This window comes from Podarcis muralis, chromosome 2, assembly GCF_964188315.1.
Source record: "Podarcis muralis chromosome 2, rPodMur119.hap1.1, whole genome shotgun sequence".
Classification (NCBI taxonomy): domain Eukaryota; kingdom Metazoa; phylum Chordata; class Lepidosauria; order Squamata; family Lacertidae; genus Podarcis; species Podarcis muralis.
In genome coordinates, this window is record NC_135656.1 from 32,087,009 (window position 1) to 32,103,675 (window position 16,667).

At 40.7% G+C, this 16,667-nt stretch overlaps 1 protein-coding gene across 11 annotated transcripts in view; it reads left to right on the top strand.

Moving 5' to 3' along the window:
• The window catches only part of MBTD1 (mbt domain containing 1), a 49,360-nt gene that overhangs the window by 2,678 nt on the left and 30,015 nt on the right, over positions 1-16,667 (top strand). For 5 of the 11 annotated variants that reach the window (XM_028716353.2, XM_028716367.2, XM_028716387.2 and 2 more), the window contains exons 2-6: positions 3,580-3,639; positions 4,387-4,588; positions 6,674-6,813; positions 10,801-10,915; positions 11,564-11,649. In XM_028716353.2, coding sequence (XP_028572186.1) covers positions 3,580-3,639; positions 4,387-4,588; positions 6,674-6,813; positions 10,801-10,915; positions 11,564-11,649 — 603 coding nt within the window. Of the gene's footprint in view, positions 1-3,579; positions 3,644-4,386; positions 4,589-6,673; positions 6,814-10,800; positions 10,916-11,563; positions 11,650-16,667 lie in introns of those variants that run through there. The other 6 variants (XM_028716358.2, XM_028716383.2, XM_028716359.2 and 3 more) reach the window with 4 other exon arrangements.

Here is a 16,667-nt window from a genome sequence, read left to right on the forward strand (position 1 = left end):
GATAAGGACCAATTATTATTCTGTTGCTGCAGTTCTTAAAACAAATTTTTATTGGCTTTACTTTTTATACAAACACAAGAACCATTAAACACTTATGCAGCACTGCATCTAGTGGTGTTTTTTCTATCCATTGACTTTAGACATACACATTCAATGTTCAAACATATTACTTAATGTAATCTCTCCACTGAAAAGATTGAGCTGTTAGGATAACAATGTCTCGATTTTGGTCATTAACATAGCTAAAGAAAGGGCTCCCCGTTTATTGGGAGGTGTCTCTTTTCATTAAGCCTTTAATTGTCCTCTTGTGTCTGGTGAGACGCTCAGACATTGCTGCACCCCAGATATTATTTTCCCAAATGCTCAGAGTTATTTCAGTCTGGTTCTTTTATTATTGAGCTATCACTAATCATGCTGTGGTCAGTAAGAAGCCTACTAGTTCTCTGTAGTGAAGGGTGGAGCCCAAGTCTATGTCCAAAGACAGTAAGGCTAAGGTAGGATTTGGAGAAAGAGGTTGGCTTGTAATTGTGGATATAATGCAGAATATTGCAAAATTTCCCACCAAACATGAATAAACCAAGTTTTCCATAACCATTCCAACATAAAGGGCAAAGGGAGGGATTAATTTTTGCCAGCCTGACTGTCACCCGGTGCCAGTGGAGGCCTCCTGTAAGCAAGCAGAGATTGTTTTGGGTGGTAATGGCCCAGATACCTCATTTGTGATCTTCAATTGAGTGGCCTAATTCTGATTCCCATACAATTTGAAGGCCTCCAGCACCCCCTCCTTCATGAACTAATAGATTGTTGTATATAGGGAAGCGGCATCTTTCAGGTCATATGCTGGTTACAGCTGCATTGTTATAATCTGTAATGATTAGCTATGGCTCTAAGACAGCAATGAGTTATTACTTTGACTTGTCAGTTGGTTGTTGTAGCTATGTAAAAATTGAGGTCATTGACAAATGTTGCCTAAAGTCAGTGCACGAAGCTGCTGTTTGACATGAACTAGGCAGAAAAGAGGTGTTTAGAGATGGGGTTGGGAACTGCTTGTCTGCATGACATTACAGAAGATTTTTGGTCAATGTTGAAGCTATTTATGTTGGTGCAACATTATATGCATAATGTTTAGCACTGCAGCAAATGATTATGTTGAAGTTGCTATTGAAAGGTATGAATGAGCTGTTGCTACAATTGATTCATATCAAAACCATTTTGTGCATCTTCACAGTCACACAACTTAAGTTTCTCCTGTCTCTTGTTCTTCAGATTGCAAATGCCTTGGGATGAGGATGGATTTATTTATTTAGAACATTTATTGGCAGCCCAAGCGACAACGTCCTCTGGGTAGTTCACACAGAGTACAATTTAAACATTGATTTTCAGTGTTTTAATTAATCATTCCCTGCCCTTCAAAACTAGCACTAGCAGCATAACAGCATTTAAAATCAGAGAAAAACAATCAGTCTATGGGTATTCTGGGGCAATATGCATCTTGCTCTTCTTCGCCAGGACTTGTTAGATCCCTGAAATGTTTAAGCTGTAAGTTAAACTAGAAAGAATTGTAGTCTGTGGCCATAATAGTTTTTAAAAGTGGACAATCATTGCAGCATATATTTAAGTAACTGTATTAGTTATGTTGCAAATGTAATCAAGTTCTGTGGTGCCTTAACTGCACTTGGGATAGTGGTCTCTAGCTCTCTCTCTTTTAAGTTCTCAATACCATGCTGCTATGCAAACTTGCCACCCAAGATGAATAAAATTTCAGTGGGTGATCATCACAGAAATGCTAGTACTTCTTTAAAATTATAGCAGAAATTATAATAAAACATACTATGTATGTAACATGGATGGATGTTTCTAATTTTGTGAATGTCCAAATATGTAATTTTTTCAGGCTTTCCATCTCCTGACAAAATTTACTGTGACTTTTGCTGTGGAACATTGTATTTACTTATCCTGCCTCACCCTACAAATTATGAAAGTTGCTGTGTGAATAAGTGTATGTCAAGTACTCATGTGTAATACGGTCATTACATTTTCACAGGCTCTTCTGTCATCCCAGTAGCACGTATGAGCAATTCAAGTTTGCATGACTATACTTTGCAGGTTGCAATCACTATCTTTTTCTCTTAATGATGCTCAGGTTGTGTCTAATAGTCATAAGCAGTATAATAGCTATGGGACAGAGATAGCTTTGGTTGCCTTGGTGGATAACTTAACGATGAGAACTGGACAGGGGGAGTGTGTCCCAGTTGATTCTGCTGGACCTCTTGGTGACTTTCAAAGCCATTGACCATGGTAGCCTTGCTGGGATAGGACTTGGAGGCCCTGTTTTACAGTGGTTCCATTCCGTCCAGGAGGGGCCAACCCAGAAGTTAGTGCTGGGGGACTCTTGTTTGACACCTTGGCTGTTGGCTTGCGCAGTCCCTCGATGTTACGTTTTGTCCCTCATGCTATTTAACATTTACATGAAACCACTGGGAGAGGTAGTCCAGAGTTTCAGGTTTCAGTGTCACCAGTATGCTGATAACACTCAGCTCTATTTCTCCTTTCCACCTAAATCCAAGGAAGCTGTCTTGATTGTAAACTGGTGTCTGTGATCAGTAATGGACTGGATGAGGGTGAGCAAATTGAAATGTAATCTACAGTTAGGCAAGACATAGATGCTCTTGGTCAGTCAGAAGGCATAACAGGGAACAGAGATTCCACCTGTGCTAGGTGGGATAGCACTCCTTCTGAAGACACAGGTTTGCTATGTCTGGGCATACTCCTGGACTCAGCCCTGATCATGTTCGCTCAGGTTTCTTTGGTGACCAGGAGTACATTTGCACAGCTAATGCTAGGGTGCTGGCTGTGCCTGTTCCTTGAGATGTCTGATTTGACCACAGTGACACATGCCTTAGTTACATGCCATTTGGAATACTGTAATGCCCTCTTCTTGGGAATGCCTTTGAAAAGTGTATTGCTCTAAATGTTGGACATTCAAATACTGCTGACAGGTCTGGAACTGTTATGAGTGGAAGACACTATTTTTCAGCGGTCTGCTCCTTCCTAATTGCTCAATATTGGAAGGTAGCATTTGATGACTTCTGTTCAACTATATACCTACTGTATATCATAAGGAACTACTTTGTCCATCCTGCCATAGAATGGGATTGTCTGATTTATGGATTGGGGTGCTATTGATATGTGGATAAAAAATGGAATTATTATTTTATTTTTACAACGATTTCAGGAGTGGCATTTGTTTTAGCAAATAAAATGTGTAGCATGATCTGCAGTACGCAAGGGATATCTCCTTACTAATGGCATTCTGAGATTGCGCATGGTAGAGCAGCCATTCACATAAAATCTAACTTTTGTGATGCTTGTATTATTCTATCTCTGTCAGTTGCCATGGAAGTGTTTCTATGACAAATCATTAACTTTATGGGAATAGTCTACTTCAAAGACTGAGAATATGTGATGGAAACAGATGAGGGGTGGGTTGTGCTTAGTGGCTAACAAAAGGGGGGAAATGGACCCTAGAAGTTGCAAAGAAGAACAATGATACACTCTGGCTCTGGCTTTTCTCTCTAGTTCTGGTGTGAAATGAGAATATACCACAGAAAAGCTCCACAGTTTTCTGAAGAGAAAATGGTAGGTCAGTGAGCTTAATTCCCTTCTCTGGGTTGTTACGTGGGGTTGCATCAAGTGTGGTGTAGTGGTTAGAGTGTCGGACTAGGACCTGGGAGACCCGGGTTCAAATTTCCACACAGCCAAGAAGCTCACTGGGTGACCTTGGGCCAATCACCTGGTCTCAGCCTAGCCTACTTCAGCTAATGTATGCTGCCTGCTGGTTAGCCAAAAGTGGATGAACTGTTGATAAACAATGCTGGGTATACCAACACATGATAAACTTACCCTTGAATTCTGCAAAGACTATTGAGGACTTTGGTGGCATAATTGAAATCCGTAACTTCAGGACTGATGCATTCTATAGAGAAGCTAGCAAACCAACATAATTTTGTATAGATCATTGCTTTACATTTGCCTATATGTAAAGCAACCTAAGTGCTCTTCTGTGATTTCTACAGTGGAATATATAAGGGTAATAAATTAAATGTTTGTGTTTGGTTAGTGAACATAATTTTGTTGGGTGCTCATCCTGAATATTGCTTTGTGTAGTGCAAAGTATTTCATTTTTAGTTTATTGTATACCATTGCACCTATGTAACACTTGCAAATTGCTTTTCATTTTGTCTGTCTACATGTGTTGTTTCTCTGTGTAACTTAAGATTATATAGTATGGATCTTCCACACTCAGTGGAAACCTGTTAAAATGCTGAAATATCTCTTTCAGATCCTTTTGTTGAGAGGTTTTAACATTTTAGCTTTTCTTTTTAGACTGAACATTCTTCAAGATCTGAAAGGAAGAGACGTGATTCGTTCGGGATGTTTGATGGTTATGATAGCTGTAGTGAGGATACCAGTAGTAGCTCAAGCTCTGATGAGAGTGAAGAGGAAGTTGCACCCTTACCCTCAAACCTCCCAATTATCAAGAACAATGGACAGGTCTACACATATCCAGATGGCAAATCTGGCATGGGTGAGTGCATGATTTTTCAGTGGAATGCTAAATCAAATGACCACTTCTTATTTCTATGGTGCCAACTTCTTTTTTTCTGCTTGGATGTTAGGAGCAGCGACCAAAGACTGATGCACATATGTGTCGCTTTGTGTGAAGACTCTTCTACTGTTTCATGTCACTAAACTAAAGCTAAACTGCTCCTAGATAACCATAGAAGTGTGCTTAAGTCCTAACAAAGTGCGTGCATGATTCCTTCCTTTAGCATGCTTACAGAAAAATATTCAGAGTTCAGGAAGAAGGGGACATCACCACACCTGAAAACTTAAGAGATATTGGCTTGGATCCATAGTTCCCATAGGTGGTAATCGACTACACTCACTCAGAGAAGGCTTACTGAAATTAATGGATCTAACTTAGTCATGTTCAGTAATTTCAGTGGATCTGCTCTGAGTAAACTTGAATATCACCCCCTGAGTTCCCCTCACAGGGCATTCTCACTGGAGAAGAGGAGGAGGTGAATTTCGTCTGTTCCTGCATCTTATTGCAGACACTGAATAGTTGCTCTGGTGGCTTGTGGGACCATCTTGAAGAGTGTTGAGGTGCTCTTGGGGGAACAGGAAGCAGCAACAATTGTCGCCTTCCCTTCCTCCAGTGGGAGCCTGTACTGAATCTCAATTCCTTCCATTTGTGGAAGTTGCACCTTGGATCCAGCCCATTGGAGAGGTGGCACACACTCCTCTACCAAGGAAGCCACAAGCTAGACCATCTAGCATTTCTTCCCAAGCCATGCTCCAGATTTCCTCTCCATGTCTGTGCATGCACACAAAGTTCACAAAAATTGATACAGAAGAGGTTCTAATCCCAGTTGGGATAGTAGGGGGCAATATAAGAAAAGAAGAGCAAGATTTGGGATGAGGGAAGCTTGTGTGTGTGTGTGTGTGTGTGTGTGTGTGTGTGTGTGTGTGTTGCGTGTTGCCTTTTATCTGAGGATCACAGGGTGGGTGACAGTATAAAAACTAAAAAATACACAACATAGTAACAAACAAGACAATAACACACCCCAGCTATTTAAAAACTTAACTGTTTTTATGAAATCAAATGTTTTAAGTAATTGTTTCTAGTGCAGTATGCTGTTTATTAGGGCTTGGCAATATCTGGTTTTCAACAACGTGGTATATCATCAGCTAAACATCGTGATATACCAGTTGAAGTAAGGTTGTAAGTATGTAGAGGCGAATGGGGTAATGCGCCTGCAACTGCTACTACTTTGGAGTCTAAAACTGATACATGTTTACTTACCTTTAACATATTGGGACAACTGTTATTTTATAGTACAGAGCAGCAGGGGCATCAGGAATCATGCGAGAAGTGATGACTGGCTTCATAGTTTTCCCCACACCACAGGTTTTTTTTTTACAAAGCACACACATACATCATGATTCGTGATACATCACCATGTCAGATATTATGAAACCATTATCACGATGCAGACCGCAAACCAATTTTGGATGATATATCAATACATTGCCCAGCCCTACTGTTTGTAGCATACTTGTGGAGGATGCCTTCACCCAATTTTGGAAGGGTTTCCCCCTCAGTCTGCACATTGAGTGCAGGCCCCTGACTCTCCTGAGAGCCTTTATGGAGGGCTGCTGGGGAGAAGAGAAGAAGGAGCAGTGAAGTCAGCTTCTGCCAGCCTTTTTCTGTGGGTTAGCTCTGGAGAAAAGCACGTTATGCGCAAATAAATAAATATTTTGGCAGATTCAAACTTTTTTGTACAGTGGAAGTGGTAGTTCATTCTCTCCAACAGAAACGACTCTCCCATGTCAAATTAAGGAAAGAGGAAGAGAAAGAAGTCCAAGATAAAAAGCTGTTTAGAATCTACATAGAAGCTATTAAATATCTGATTGATGAAGGATTGTATTGTAAAGATAATATATAATGCATATTTATATTTGGGGTGTGTCTAAGTGTTGATAGCCAACACACAGTTTGAGTTGACTATCTTCTATGTGGACTGCATAGAGCCATGGCTGCTTGACAATGAATGTGGCACTTTATAGTATAGATGTAATGCATTGGCCATCTTTCTCCCTTTATCAGCTACCTGTGAAATGTGCGGGATGGTTGGTGTCAGAGATGCCTTTTACTCTAAAACCAAGCGCTTCTGCAGTGTTTCCTGCTCAAGAAGTTACTCATCGAACTCTAAGAAGGCCAGCATTCTGGCCAGACTTCAGGTAACGGTACAGTCACAGTTTTATTATCTTTATTATATAGATAAGCTTTAAAACAGATTTGTTACAACGCAGATTAATGCATTTATTTATTTTTTAAAGTTAACTGCTTTTAAGTTAAATATAATATGAGAGCCCTATTGGATTGGACCCAAAAGTCAGTATCTGGTATCCAGCATTGGCTAACCAGATGCTTCCCATAAGCAGGTGTGAAGGCAACAGCCCTTCTTTGTTTATCAACAGCATTCAGCGCCTGCTTAACACTCATCTGTCATCCAGGCATTTGCTGCTTATTAATTAATTAACTTGTCCATAATATTGCAATTTCCAGAAGGATAGCAGCATTGGCCTCCTGTAGGAAAAACAACAAAATGTGTGGTGCCTTAAGACTAACACATTCATTATGGCTCTAGCTTACTTTGTCAGACGCATGAAGTGAAATCTTAGTTGGCAGTTGTGTAAGTAACCAAACTGTAAGGTGAAAGTTGAATGACAATGAGATGCCTTGGAAGGCAGGCTTGTGCTTGCTCACAGACAGCCCCCAAAACCTAAAACAGTTACTCAACCATCAACAAAAAGCCACATAGCAGAGATAAGGACACTGGAGCCCAACTCCCATGTCCACTGTGGCAACACTGTAGCAGGATAGAATAATGTCATCCACAACTTCAGGGGCTCATTCGCCTGCTCGTCTTCCAGTGTGATTTATTCCATTATGTGCCAATAATGTCCTTCTACATAGGACAGCCAGTTAAGTCTGTGCAAAAGAACAGAAATAGATAGACACAAATCTGCTAACAGAAATGGCAGTATTCATAAACCTGTAGGGGAATGCTTTAATATTTCAGGACACTCTGTAACTGACCTTAAGGTGGCCATTCTGGAATGAAGGAAGTTAAAGGATGTGGGTGGCGCTGTGGGTTAAACCACAGAGCCTAGTACTTGCCGATCAGAAGTTCAGCGGTTCGAATCCCCGTGACGGGGTGAGCTCCTGTTGCTCGGTCCCTGCTCCTGCCAACCTAGCATTTCGAAAGCACGTCAAAGTGCAAGTAGATAAATAGATACCGCTCCGGCGGGAAGGTAAACGGCGTTTCCGTGTGCTACGCTGGTTCGCCAGAAGCAGCTTAGTCATGCTGGCCACATGACCCGGAAGCTGTACGCTGGCTCCCTCGGCCTATAGAGCGAGATGAGTGCCGCAACCCCAGAGTCGGCCACGACTGGACCTAATGGTCAGGGGTCCCTTTACCTTTTACCACATGAAACAGCTGAGTTAGAATTTATCAGTAAGTTAGATGGCATGAGTTCTAGGTTTGCCCTTGTTTGTGTGGACAAACTTTTTCAGTTTGCTGAAACGATCTCTGCCATAGATTTTAAAATAATACAGAATAACCACCTGTCTTCATTTGTTGTTTTTGTACTGTTTTCAAAACTGTTTTTAGTTTGTGTTTGTCTTGAAATGCATATGGAAGGCAATTTGTAAATTAATGAATTAAATAAAATGCAGAGAGGGCAGGATTCAACGAAGTTGTTGCGATGGGAGAACAAGGTCTGTTTGCACACTGGGGCTGCTCTCCACCACCACCCCACACCACCTAAAACTGCTTTGCAGAGCTGGGAGAACCTCCATAACAGGTTTAGGAGGCGTGTGGGAGGAAGGGCAGGAAATATTGTTGTGCAAATGGACCTTTCCCCCCATGTGCACTTAGTACTAAGTTGGATTTCACCCAAAGGATTTTTATTATGCTACACGTGTTAATTGACTTACCTCTGCCAGGGATATCTGACATCTATTATTGTTTCTTATGAATGGTTCCCTGCCCCATTATAGTTGTAATTCAATTACCTCAGCAAAGCTGGGTAAATTATTATCAATCTGCGGTTAGAAAAGTGTGCCTACATGTTTAAGCTCTTATTATCACAGTCCGTAATCTTTGTATCTCATTGCCATTCAGCTCCCACCTTACAGTTTTCATCCTCTGTATGCCTGCCAACTAAGATTTCGCTTTATGCATCTGAAATGGGCTTGAGTCCACAAAAGTATATATCACAATAAATCTTGTAGTGTTTGAGGTACCACAAGGCTTAGTTGTGTTTATTGGCTATAGTAGTTACATTTTATTGTATTGTAATATTTTATAATGTGGATTGTGTTGTGTGTATATGTTGTATGTTTACATAATGTAAACTGCTGCGAGATAATACAGAAAAAGAGCATTGCAGAAATGTTTAAATTAAAACCACTCACCACTTGAATCTAACCTAGTGGTTGTTACCACTTCTCAGTAAAACAAACTCTGTAAGTTTGTTATGTGTATAAATCAAGAAGTACAAACAATTATTTGGAGGATCAGGAATGAGCCAATAGTAATAGTAATAGTAATAGTAGTAATAATGATGATGGTGATGATAATTATTATTACTATTGCTGTTACTATTATTATTATTATTATTATTATTATTATTATTATTATTATTTATATGCCACCCATCTGGCTGGGTTTCCCATCTATGCATGACTTCCTCTTCCTTTTGCATAATGAACTTAATAGATGTTGACTGATTTGTCAAACCACATTTTGCCATGCCAGCAAAACTAGCAAAGTTGTTTGAGTGACCTATCTGAACCAGGATCAGACAGTTCATGGACAGATCCTTCCATTCCAAACCATTATTTGGAGGCTAAGAAAATGTGATACTGGAATGTATTTATTTAATAAGTTAATGTAAGTTAGTGTGTGCGAATGTAGTTTTAGTTACATTGGGTTGTGTACAGCACTGCTGTTCTACTCACACAACATACTTCCACATGTGCAATGGAGATGACCCTTCTCTCCTCTCTTGTGAAACCCCTCCAAATCTGTTCCAGAGAGTTAGGGGACCCTCTGGAGCAGATTTTGTGGGCATGCAGGGAGAAAGAGGACGTCCTGTTAAATAAGGGAGACACTGCTCATGCAGCATTACCTTCTTTACATCTTCCTTTCAAACAGCTGCATTGATATCACTGTGCATATATGTCGGAGAACACTTTTAACTACAAGCTTCAGATACACAGATGAGATTGGACTGAAGAATGCTAATCTCTAGTGCCCCCTCCACTCCATTACATAATGGGTGTAAAAGTTGCTTTAAAGCTCGGTAGTCCAAATACTTTCAATTGGCTTCTGCAAAAGCTGGTGTAAGAATAATAATAAAATTTTATTTAAAAATTCCATCATGTTTGCAATGTGCAGTTTTGCTAATGTATAATGCCAGCCTTGAAGGAAAGATTGTACAATGGATTTAACTGCCGAGAGCTATTTGCACCTGCAGTGTTAGATATCCTTCTAACAGCAGAATACTAATGCATTTTCATCTGAGAGCGCTTGTTAAGCTTGAAAGATCATGACTAATTCCATTGCTCTCTCCAAATCCTAGTTCAAGAGTTTTGAATAATTAGGATTCGGTGTTACTTGTAATGTTAGAATGCAGTGATCAGAAACACGATTTTTATATATTAAGCTTATAAGCTACATCCCCCCCCCCCCATTTTTGCTTGTGTTTCCTTTGAGACATCAAAAATTAAAGAAGATATCATGCCTTGATAGGTTTTGGTAGCATCTGTTAGTTTGTACAGCCCTTCACTGAAACAAAAGATATTTTTGTCTGCGTTTTGTGCTTGGATTGCACATCAGTTTTGTAGCATATGGAATGCATGCTACACCTTTCCTATTTTTGTCAGTGCACAAATGCCACTTGGTTATAGTAACATTCAGTATTTAAAGAAAATTCAAATTAATGTTAAAATAGCAGCAGGCTAGGCGGTCTTTTGAATGGGATTTACCCAGCCCAGAAACTTAAAAAAAACAAAACAAAACAAAACAAAACAAAAGGTTTCTGATGAATTCTGTTTCTGAAACTGCAGTGTTACATTTTGTGCAGCAGATTTCCAGAAAGCCTGCTTCAAAAACGTCTTGATGTGAGTTTGAAAAGAACCTTATTCAGCTCTTGTTGTTTTAGGGAAAACCTCCAACAAAGAAGGCTAAAGTGCTACAAAAACAACCTTTAGTTGCTAAATTAGCTGCATATGCCCAATACCAAGCAACGGTACAGAACCAATCAAAGACGAAAACAGGTAACGTGGAGAAGTCTCTGAGGAATTATTATTGGGTTAAAATTCAGTTTTTCAGCTTTGGGGAATAATTTTGAGAAGAATTGTAAGGTGTTTCTAACCACATATTTCAGCAATTTCCAAGTGAATAAGAGGAATAAAGTTTGCTAGTATTGTGGGGTGGGGTCTTTCATCTGAAGCTGAAGGGCATTGGTTGTTGGAGTGAACCTGTAAAACATTCTGAGGGGCTTGGCTCATGTGCCTTGCTTTCTACCCTTTCAGCTGTATTGGCATTTTCAACAGAACACATTGGCTGCTCTAGGGGTAGATAGATTTCTTTCCCATACTGCTATATCCATTTGACTGGATATAATAACTAACTGCCATATGAATCCTGATGGCATCAGTGCATGGGTTAGAATTGGTTTTTTGTTTTTGCTTCTGGCCTACATTAATTAGTTCCAGTCTAATCTATATTCTTTTGTAAAAACAATATAATTTTCTAGAGGATTTTCTTTGGATAATCCACCATATTCACCTTGTGGTCATGCTTACAACCATGCATTTCTGTTTCCTCCCCCACCCTAAAAGAGACTGGAAATGAATTTATATGTATTAAAAATATATTTAGTAAATTATGTACCCATTGCTAAATAAAGTAACTCTTTCTAGCATCTGTTCCAGTGGAAGGCTTCAGTTGGGGCAACTACATCAATAGCAATAGTTTCACTGCCGCTCCTGTTAATTGTTTTAAGCATGTAAGTATGTTGCCTTTTATTTTATTATTTTTAGTAAATAGCTATGAAATAATTGCAACAGAGAATTTACAAATACCCTGGTGAGAATAGACTTCCCCTTCCTCCTACAGCTCCCTCTTCACTCCCCCAAATCTGCTTCTGAGAGCCCACCATCAAAGCAAATTTTGGGGGTATGTGAGGGGCTGCAGTGAGAAAGTGTTGCTGGCAGACTAGCACAACTAGATTTTATCCTATGGCTTTCCCCCCAATCCTTAGGCATATATGAAATTTTACTGATCTAACAACTGCAATCTTGGGAGCTTCCGTTTCAAAGATGCATGATGCTATCCAGTTTAAATGCTAGCTGTCAAAGCTGTGTGCAAAGTTTCAAAGCAAGTTTTGGATGTGGTTCTTGCCTTTGTGCATAGAGCCGATTTACATACTAAGAAACTGTCTTGAAATCTTGTGGACCTTGAGAAGCAGCCCAGTTAATTGAAACCAAGTTAGTCTATTGGTTTGTCAGGCTCGGGTGGGGACCTCAGCCCAGCCCAATCAAACAAAGTCCTTTGAAACTGCCTGCAGATCTTCTGTGAACAAAACAGAGCTCTGCACTGTCTCTCCTTAGAAGCAGCTGGAATTCAAAACAAGCGTGTTTTTCAGGTTAGTTTCACAAGAAGGAACATGTTGTAATATGCCACTCTGTCAGTAGTAAGGTGCATTGTATACAAGGCTACATAATAACGATAAGGTTGTTCCTTTTCTATAACAGAGGTCAAGATCAATAAATTGCTTTATTAGCAAATAGGCAGGCACATCCACAGCAAGGTTGTTTTAGGAATGGGTTCAAGTGATGCTTGTAAAACAAGACTGGTTTGGCTTCTGAGTGCTCTTGCCAGTAGAAGAAGAACCGATTTTTACCCATTCCTCTCCCCTCTATTGCACTGGAGGGGAAATGGGCATAAATTTGTGGCCTTTCTCCCGCCCTTCTGCTGGATGGGAAGTTTTCTGTGAATGGAGAGATAACTTCAGTTCATGGAAGTCAAACTTTCAATCCAAGCCCCTCTTCTCTAAAGCGCCAATCGTGATGAGTTCAATATTTCCTTTGTGCTGCATGTAGGGCCAATTTAATCATTAAAATGGTGGGCTGTAATCATCAGGATTAGGAATATCACTTTGTCCTGTGTTTTTATTGTTCTTAACATTCATAATTTTAAAAGACAAATTCTACTGCCATACTCATCCCTTTCCATGATCCCATTCTCTCAGCACATTGTAGCTGCTAGATCAGAGGAAGCAAATGTGATAACAGTAATTCTGACTGGGTTCCTTCAATCCCTTTTATGAACGACGCATGACCAAAATGAGGCAGGTGCTTAATCTTTTTTGCCTTGTAGTAGTTTACTGTTGCCACCTGCTTATTTAAGTCGTTGGTGGTGCAAGTCATGCACTGTCAATGACTTTAGACATGTTGGGAGAGAAGAGGCTAAAATCAGCAAGCACCAAGGGTGTGGCTGCAGCAGAAAGACAAATGATTTGTATCAGCAAGCAGAGATTGTTTCCTTCAACCAAATAAACCCGTGTAGCATGTGAGAGAGGAAGGATAGCTGCCTTCTTGATGGTCTGGTTATCCCTGACAGACTGGTTTGCTTAAAAAAAAAAAAAAGTTGAAGCAATTTAAATTTATATATGATTCTGGGGATTGTGGAATTGTCTTTAAGGCTGCAATCCTACACATGCTTTATTAGGAGTAAGGCCCATTAAACACAGTGGGAATATCTTTTGAGTATAGAATTAAGTTGAAGGTTTCATATAAATAAATTAAGACTATGAGTTTTCAGAACAGAACTTCGTATTTATTAAACCACTAATTTTCAGACTCAATTTGTTTCATGTGCAAGACACAGAAAAGCTAGTGGGATACCTTGGGTGAGAAAAGCTAGTGGGATACCTTGGAAAAGAATTCCTTTTGATTAAACCCCCCCCCCACACACACATTATACTTGCCCCTGTATTTTGGAGGGACAAGTGTCACTGGGTGATATTGCCTGGAATAGTGACTTCAGGTCTCAAATGTCTTAAGGGGGCACTGATTGTACATTATATTTGTATCTCAGGTTTCAGTTCAAAAGTAACTTTCAAAGCAACTATCACTGAAACATACAATAAAATCCAACAAACAACAATTAATGAAACAATCAGTTACTCTAACAGCAGAAGTATGGTTTAAATTGTATGCATTAAAATATCTGGAAAATAAATTCAGTTTCACATGGTCCCTAACATAGCAGGCACCAGATGATTGTCCCTGCAGAGAACATTCTGCTGTTGGACACCCCCAGCAATGGCACTTTTCAAATATGTGGAAAACCTGTCACATAGAAGAGGGCAAAGATCTGTCCTGTGCTCCTCAGAGGGCAGAAGTAGATCTAATGAGCATAGATTACAGGAGGGTAGATTTCACTGAGCATTGTGAAAAACCTCTTGACAGTAAGAACAGTTTGAGGATGGAACCAGTTACTTAGTTGGGGTGGGTGAATGGGCAAGCTGTCACTGGAGAGCTTAACATAGAGGCTGGACAGCCATCTCTTGGGTTTGCTGTAGCTCTGGCATACAAGCCCCCTCCAGTTCTGATTTTATGATAGTTCTACTGCATCTCCTCCGTTGGGTGATAACTGAGGACTTGGGGGGTGTCCTTTCTCCCTCCTCTTAAAGAGCAGCAGAAGAGTGAATTATGAGCTTTACCTAGCCAAGAATACATGGGTCAGCTCTGTGGCAGGGAAGGTGCAAGGGTGGACAAGTGCTCTTTGGTGCTTGCCTGCTACTTGCACTTAGGCAGGTTGCTGAGTCACAGACTTTGTAGCTGCTTTTTCACCAGCGTTTTGCTTTGGCTGGATGTCAATCTGCTCTGCATGCAGAGTGTCCCAGGTTCAATCTTCTGCATCTCCAGAAGAAGCTGGGAGAGACCTTTGCCTGAAATCCTGGATGCTGCCAGTCATTGTAAACAGTACTGAAGTAGATGGATCAATGGTCTGCCATGCGTAAGGCAGCCTCTGTGTTTCTATATTTGAGCACGCTCTGGTGTACAGTGTAGTATTATAGAAATAACGGTGATTTATGAGGAAGGAGACCACAATTAGATGTTGTATGTTCTCTTAATTCTTTCAGTTCAGCCTAGCATAGGCAGATGACAATACATGTCTCAGAATTTCATCCTGAATTCCTTGCTTTATATGGTGAGCAACACAGTGATGAGGATTGTGTTCTGCTGCTCATACTTTCAATAACTATCAACAACATAAAAGTACCGGAGGCTTTTTGGGAGGATGGGGAGATATCTAATGAAGCTAAATGACTCACAAATGAATTACGCAAGACCAAGTATGCATTTGGAACCTAATTTTAAGGTATTTCCTAAATTGAGGTAGGGAGCTAGATCCAGTCATTTGGCCGGATCTTGCATTGCTGCACCCTTGGGCCATTTTGGTGGGTGGGGCCCTCCCACCTGACTGTCATCTGACTTCACTGTGATGTTAGGTGACCCATTTTTCCTTTGTAGTGTGGCAACTGGGCTACATAGAAATTCTAAGCCAAGTGGGGGTTGAAGTTACCCCCAGTAAGCTGATAGTAGCTGACTTCAGGCTCCATTTTTGGGTGGAATCAGCTGTGGTAACTCAGTAGCACAGCATATTTGAGCTGGTTTACTTTTGGTGATGGTTAGCTGATTGGTTGTGCACTGGCGAGGGAGCCTACCTGTCACCATCAGGAGTGCCTTTAAAAGTTCCCAGTTGTGCACTGGCAGTATGCCTTTACCTGCCCCTCATCTGACGCAGCGTTTGTGGGACTGTGGTTTGGGGGAAATGGCCTTGCAGACCAAATTGGGACCCCTGCCAGACGTAATTAGATCTATGGGCTGGAGGTTCCCCATACCTACCCTAAATGGACGTACCTATTAAAACAGAACTATGTAGGCAGCACAGACCATTGCAACAAACTGTTCTGATAGCATTTCACGCACAATCTGCTATTGATTGTGCTGGTCAACACAGTCATGTTTTTAATCTTAGTTTCCATGCCTGAAGTCATCTGTGCGTATATTCTGTTTCAAAATCTACCTCCAAGAGCACGTGAACACTTGCAAACTTGCAAATCGGCATTCAAAACCAACTCTAGCAGCTATATGTTCAGTGTGGTGTAGTGGTTAAGAGCGGTGGACTCGTAATCTGGTGAACCGGGTCTTCCACATGCAGCTGCTGGGTGACCTTGGGCTAGTCACAATTCCCTGAAGTCTCTCAGCCCCACTCACCTCACAGAGTGTTTGTTGTGGGGGAGGAAGGGAAAGGAGATTGTTAGCCGTTTTGAGACTCCTTAGGGTAGTGATAAAGCGGGATATCAAATCCAAACTCTTCTTCTTCTTCTTCTTGATGTTGAGGAGGAAATGAGCTTCGTTACTTTTAATTCATTCCACTGTGCCCATATAAACAGGTATAGGGATTGCAGATGACTCTACGTAGCAACATATAGTACATTAAATAGGCTGCTTTGTAATTAGCATTCAGATGTTCCACAAAGGAGCGCAAATGCTTCCTCTTATTTATGTCCTAATTGCTGCTAGTGCAAACAAATGGTCGATTTGTTCCAAGGAAGTTGTAAAGTCTTATCTGGAGCTTTCCCTAGGCTTAACTTCATTATGGGGTTGCATGATTTCTACAAAACACACCAAATTCCATCAGTAATATTACTAAAAGCTTTGCATCTCAAACATTTTGCCCCACCGCCCTTCTGGAAGAGGGGAGGGTGTCCTATGGAAAGTATATATATTTTTGTTGCACAAGTCCAGTTTTTAAAGCGAATGTGCATTGGATGGATATGGAATCGTTAAATGCAACAGATCAGGGTCACTGTGCAGAACCAGCAAGAATCTTCATCACTTTTTGCTCACCATGCAGACCTGGCCAGATGTGCTAGAACTGGGATTGGAAACTTGTGGTCCTACGGATGTTACTGGACTCCCAACGCCCATGGCCAACGATCAGGGATGA